Below are 6,654 nucleotides of genomic sequence, written 5' to 3'. Positions count from 1 at the left end.
ACAACTGCTGTAGTCTTTCTTCTTTATTTTGCTGTTCGAGCTGCCATTGTTGTAGGTTTTCTTGCCACTTCTGTATTCTTTCTTCTTGTTTCTTTTCTTTTTCCTCCAACAACTGTTGTAATCTCTCCTCTTCTTGTTTCTTTTGCTGCTCTTGTATTGCTGCCATCAAGTCTGCTATGCTGTAGTTGGATTTGCTGCTTCTCGTTTCCATTTTTTTTTGTCCCACTATCTGACACCATTTTGTTACGTCTCCGTTCGTTAGTTAATTTTCCGTAAATTCGTTCCGACGAAACTTTAGTGACACAAGTCCTTTCTTAAATAAAACTGGTTTATTCTTTCTGAATATAACTTTGTGATACACTTAATTTCAACAGTCGCGCTATAATTCCCAACGAACGTCTCACGTGCTCGACTTCAACAATATTCTCTCTGACTGCAGTACAATTACTCATTACTCTGTTGTCCCGTCACGTTGTGAACGTCTTATATATACAAGACTAACACATATCTAGTAAATGCTAGGGCATTCTTGAAGGAACAGGATATTTCTAGAAAGAGGTGGCGTGATACTAGTCACGTGACCTCGCTGACGCAACAATATTATTTTTATTTTATATTTCGATCTTTATTTATTAATTCTTTTGTTATCTCCTGATTGGTCAGCTGTAAGTTTATGGACATACAATGCTAAAGACCGGAGTTTGATTCCCGCTATGGACAGAGCACAGTTAGTCCAATTTGTAACTTTGCCTTAAAACAAACAAAAAATCATTATTTGTTAATGTAAATTTGTTGATCAAGATACTTTAATTTTTATAATTAATCACCTATGCCATGGTTTATCACCAATATATAAATAGACCTGTTTATGTGTTAAGGTTTTTTTTTTTTATGTGTTATTGAAGTAATTGTGTATTTTTGTAAATTATAAAATATCCAAATTCCAAACAACGATTTCAGGAGTTTTAATTTTCAGAGAAAAATATCACTGTTCATTGTATTACTTCTCTACACCATGTTTTATTTTATAATGACCATGGTCTATACTACACCGTTTACCATGCTGGAAAAAAATCATTTTAAACTTTAGAAGTAGATGCAATCAATGTATTTAGATAACTGGAGGACTATATCTAAGGCTGGAGACATCTCCAGAAACTTTTTGCTTGACTATTGACTACTTTAAAGTAACAATTGTAAATTTTCTAAATAAAGTAGATATAAGAAGTAATTCAATAACCCCGAAATTATCTCATCTACTTCTTTTGGAAACTTTCTACTTTGAAAATTAGAACTTTTTATAATGTGGATATTTTTCACCTATAAATAATACAAGGAAGCTGGTTCTCCAGTGAACCAGTAGTGAGTTTATGGACTTAAATGCTGAAATCTGGGGTTCCATTCCCTGCAGTGGACAGAGCTCAGACAACATATTATGTATTCATTACAAAGTAGTACCTAATTTCCTTGAATAACTTAGTTCATTAGAGTATGATATAGTGGCTGGATAAAGTGTGAAAACAATAAACAATCTTTATTATATCAAAAGCATGAATATGGTGTGTGTATACTTGTTTAACTGTCAAAGGATGGTCACTGTTACTGGTGTAGCACTACCATGTTCATTCCCATTAAAAGTGAGAAAGATTGTAATCTTTATATATCATCTGAGTTACCATTATAGGACACAATTGTCTATTTTCTTATAAAACGTGCAGTATTACAGCAACATCACTCAAGGGCAGAATAGGTATTATCACCCGAGAATGACAAAGGAACAAAGGTAGCTAGAAAGAAAACAACTTATCAACTTTCCTGATAATGAGTTATGTGAAAACTGCATACACAGAGAATAAATGATAAACTTTGAATAATATTATGTTAAAATCAGAAGGTAGAAAATGCATAGTTTGTTTATATATTCTAGCAGAAAGCCTTGTTCAGATAACTTGCTTTCATAAATTTTTGAAATCACCATAACAGTATATTGTTTGTGCTTTCTGCCAGATACAAGCACCTTATGCCATTATTGTCACATATTTACTCCACTAGTATACATTGCACTTATCATAAAGCCTGCACACAGTAACCAATGCATATCAAAAGCAAGTGTTTTATTATTTGTTGATAGAGCAAGAGCAAATAAGAATGCACTAGCTGTTTATACACATATGGTATTATGTAAAGGCTTTATGCTAAATACAATTCCATTGTAATGCTATTATGAATGGAACCATGCATTTTAAACTTCATTCCCAAATTGTTTTTGAGAAAATGTGAACTTGCTTTTCCTCACCCAATGATGCACGTTTACAAATTTGGTAAAGATTGGCTGAATACTTGTAACACATTTCCTGGGAAGTAGTGGCAATGGACAGAAATAACTGTTATTACTTAATTTACACTACACTCATTATTCAGCTGCAACACAATTTGATGTCTCCTAGTCAGTTGGAACCTGTTGATCACAGTCTTTTCAGAGCCTTCTCCAGTAAGGTTACCCATATGCATCTCCAGAACCACCATTTATGGTGCGACAGGGAGGTATCAGGCAAACTCTTAAACAGATGTGAGGTTACTTACCATTACTTTTACTGACATTATTGTTAAAAGTTTAGTATTTGCTTTACTCTTCTGAGAAAATCAGATTCGGGCAAGCTGTTAAACAGATGTGAGGTTATATACCTTTACTCTTATTCCAGATCCACAAAGATGCAGCTTCTGCATCCTCCTGCAAGTATGTGTTTGTGGTCTTTCTGATTCTTGGTGAAATACCCTGAAACTTTAAATAGTAGAGTGTGGATTGAGCAAAAATGCTCTTGCAGTCAACTTTGATGGGTAAAACATGAATTGTAGAAATTTTTGTGTAGTTGATTTTAAGAGAGAGAGCTTTTCTGCAGGGTAGAGTTTCACATTCAATTTCATTTAGGTGAGAGCTTATAAGGTGATTAATTTGTTAATCTTTGCCATGAATAAACACTATAGCATTTGCTTTACACTAAAAGTGAAGCATTGACATAGTGAGACATTTTTAAGTGAAATTTTGTGGTTGTGAAATACAATTTAAGACTTGGATTCCATAGTGTTTTAATTTATTGAGACTTTGCTTATTTGTGATTTTATCTTAATTTAGGGTTATTTCCTTTTAACATTGTTCTTCAGGGTTAAATTTATCAAGGAGGGAGGATTAAATGCACTAGCTAGCAAAGCAGATTCATTTATTAAAGTGCTCGTCTTACCCACTTACGTTTAAAAAAAACACAAATCACTTGCCCAGTTATATTTTTCATTGTATTTGTTGTTTCTGTGTATTTTTCTGTTTTGTAATCTGTGAGAATACTATTATACATTGATTACTTGCATTTGGATTTTGTATATTGTCTCTTTCTTTGAGCGTCTTTTACAAGTGATAGTCAAAAGGAAATTTATTGAGCCTAACTCTAGCCTGTGGTTAATCCATGCAATATCCCAGATTATTTGTCAATTAGTTTTTTTTCTGTAGGGTCCAAAGTATGTAGTTTTAACTTTAAAATACTTCTGTTTTGTCAATTCACCATATTCTAATTTTATATATTCTTATCTGTAATTATTAATGTAAAAATTAGTTTAGTGTGCCTGTAAGCATTATACTAAGTTGTCCTATTCTGTGGTATTTAATATGCATTACAGTTTGACAACTGAAAGAAAGTCCAATACTTAGCAAATGTATTTTGAATAATGAGTAGAACATTTTCCCCCCTTTCTACTTGTTTATCAGATGGATTTCTTTAATTTGATCATCCATCTTTTGTTATTAAATTTTTGAGAATTTTTAAGTCTTCTATTATAGTACTCACAATATTTTTAAATTTCATTGAACTTACTGTACTGAAGTGTTTTAACATTCTGTTTAATTCTCAAATTAAATATCACAAAAAGGTAATATTTTCCAAGAAAATAACTAAAATTAATTAAGCCTTAAAATATCAGGTAAAGAACTAGCATTTTATTTTTTTGTTTTCAGGGTATCAGTTACGATAATGCAAAAAAGATGCGACAGGAACGACTGAGCCCAGCACTGTTTTTGTACTACAAATCGCCAGTCATGTTAAATCAAGGGCACATGCAATGGATATGGGACCACACTGGAAAACGTTACCTTGATATGTATGCAGGAATTGTTACTGTTAGTGTGGGTCACTGTCACCCGTAAGTACTCTTTAGTCAAAACATTTGTTAATAAAGTATCAAAAACAATTTATTTCTCTGTTAACTGACTAACTAAGCAAATTAGCTTAAAAGTATAATTTATTGAACTTACAGAGCTGAAAAATGAGCATTCTAACTGGATATGCTGTAGCTCTGTAACTGGTATGTTAGAACTTTGTTATGCAATTTAAATAACACTTGATTAAGAAGTTTTATGCGTATTGATGTTTCCAATATAAAAGGTATCTTCACCCATGCAACAACAAGATTATGAAAGAATTGTTGGGTTATGTAACAGAAACTATTCTAAGCAAAGTTCTACAGAATTTGTTTAAATGAAAGGAACTAAAATTTAGTGAATTTACAAATATATAAGTTAAACAATTAAAGTTTCAGAAGAATATTCAGGCTAATTTATTTTTCAGTATATAAATATACATATAAGATAAATTGTGGTTGATTGTCTTTTAAGATATTTTATGTTTTTTGTATTTTTGTTACATACATGCAGAAAAGTTAATCAAGCAGCCAGAGAACAAATGGATAAATTATGGCATACTACAAACATCTATATGCATCCAAGAATTCATGAGTATGCTGAAAAACTGACTGAACGTTTACCTGGAAACCTGAAGGTAAAAAATCTTATCGGTCATGAAAAATATAAACTCTTTAGATTCAAGTTAAAATATATTTTACATTTTAAGCTTCCACATAGCCAAAGCTGCAAGTTTATGAACATTATTTTTTCTATAAATTGTTAAAAGTTGATTGTTTACTTTACTCTTCTGAAAAAATCCTGTTTGTTCAAAGCAACTGTTAAAGATTCATTTCTTTAGGCTGGAGTATTAGAATAAATTATGTAAGTCTTTTAGACAGTTAGAGCTATCCTAGCAAATATATATAGTATATGATCAAAATATAACAAACATCATTATACAATGTGGAAGTGATGAAAAAAAATGCAAGATAGATGATTGAAAAAGATATTTGAAGTAAGCTCTTTAAACATTCGTACTTTTTCCTACAAAAAAGATGCAATTTTTTTCAGGTTTGTTTCTTCTGTAATAGTGGATCAGAAGCAAATGATTTAGCAATGCTAATGGCAAAGTTGTATACTGGAGCTACAGACATCATATCTCTCAGGTACATTTATTACAGCTAATTTTTCAAAGTTATTCCATAAAACTTTTCTTTCAACTAGGGAAGTTATACTGTTTCACAGTCTTTTGAACTATCCATTGTTTCAACTGCTTTAAAGATGCTCACTTAATAGATCACTTTATCTAATAAAGTGGTAAATGCTAGAAAAGTATCTTTCAAAAGTGTGTTGGATGAATTCATGGATAAAACCACTTTTGTTTTTCTTTTTTTAATCTTATAACTCAAAAGAACTTGTGTTAAATCAAGGATTGGATTTTTATCTTACATTTGATTTATTTAATTGTAGAGTTTTTAATCTTTTATATCAAGCTTCTAAGGTAATAAAAAATTACTCTGTCTAGACAACAAATTATTTATTAGTTGTTCTCCAAACTATCAACAGATGAAACTAAAAAACAAAACTGGTTAAAACAACGAAAAAATAATGCAGTATTTATGGTAATGGGTGACTCATGAAGACTGAAATATATCAAAGTGGATTACTCATGCTGTTTTCGTTTTTTTTTTACTCAAAGTTCTCACCACAGTGAACTTGTATTTTTGTAAGATTTAAGAATATGTAGCATTGATGCTAATAATATATTATTCTGGACTACTTGGCAAACAAGCTTTTAAAATAGTCAAAAGAAATAAGAAGCCCAATCTAACATTAAATTCATCACTTATCACCAAGCTTTAGGTAATTCTACCCTTCAGAAATGCTGGATAATAGCAAACCAAAACCTCTCAACACTTCATCAATCATACCTACAACATATATTATTTACTATCAACTGCTGCACAATCGCAGTGAGTATTTATTTGTTTATGAGGCTAAGAAAGGGATACAAAGACAGTTTCTAGATCTTAACTCAGAGATAATTGATTATGAGTTCTACAAAATCAGACTAAGCTTATACATTCAGTTTGTTAAATAGTTATTACTGCACTTTGTTTTCCTTACTTAGAAATGCCTATCATGGAATCAATGGTTGCACAGTAGGTTTGTGTGGAGTTGGTTCATGGAAATTCATGGTCCCAGGTATATCTGGTATTCATCATGTAAGTTATTCAGGTCTTTTAAGTCTTGGGTTTTAATTATAAATATTATGACTGTATCTTTCAACTTGTATATTTATATAAATATACACATATTAGGTCATCAAGAAATTAATGTTGCTTTTTTTTTAAATGAAAGAACCCGGACAACTTGTATATCAAAACATTTATTAGATGAAATAGGCTCCATTCTTATCAATTATGCTTTTCCATCTTACTATCAGATTGTTAATGTCCTGATTAAAGAAATCATTTGGTTATGAA

At 31.0% G+C, this 6,654-nt stretch overlaps 1 protein-coding gene across 2 annotated transcripts in view; it reads left to right on the top strand.

The window, feature by feature from the left end:
• Positions 1 to 702: 702 nt before the first annotated feature.
• The window catches only part of LOC106463086 (alanine--glyoxylate aminotransferase 2, mitochondrial-like), an 18,417-nt gene continuing 12,465 nt past the window's right edge, over positions 703 to 6,654 (top strand). Inside the window, exons 1-5 of one of the 2 annotated variants that reach the window (XM_013923059.2) lie at positions 703 to 727; positions 4,004 to 4,188; positions 4,700 to 4,823; positions 5,240 to 5,334; positions 6,300 to 6,393. In XM_013923059.2, the coding sequence (XP_013778513.1) occupies positions 4,031 to 4,188; positions 4,700 to 4,823; positions 5,240 to 5,334; positions 6,300 to 6,393 (471 nt within the window). In that variant the 5' untranslated portion in view covers positions 703 to 727; positions 4,004 to 4,030. Of the gene's footprint in view, positions 728 to 1,365; positions 1,438 to 4,003; positions 4,189 to 4,699; positions 4,824 to 5,239; positions 5,335 to 6,299; positions 6,394 to 6,654 lie in introns of those variants that run through there. The other variant, XM_022390803.1, reaches the window with a different exon arrangement.

The sequence above is a fragment of the Limulus polyphemus genome, unplaced genomic scaffold (assembly GCF_000517525.1).
Source record: "Limulus polyphemus unplaced genomic scaffold, Limulus_polyphemus-2.1.2 Scaffold50, whole genome shotgun sequence".
NCBI lineage: Eukaryota > Metazoa > Arthropoda > Merostomata > Xiphosura > Limulidae > Limulus > Limulus polyphemus.
Note: the sequence above shows the minus strand (reverse complement) of the source record. Positions and strands in the feature narration are given on the sequence as shown.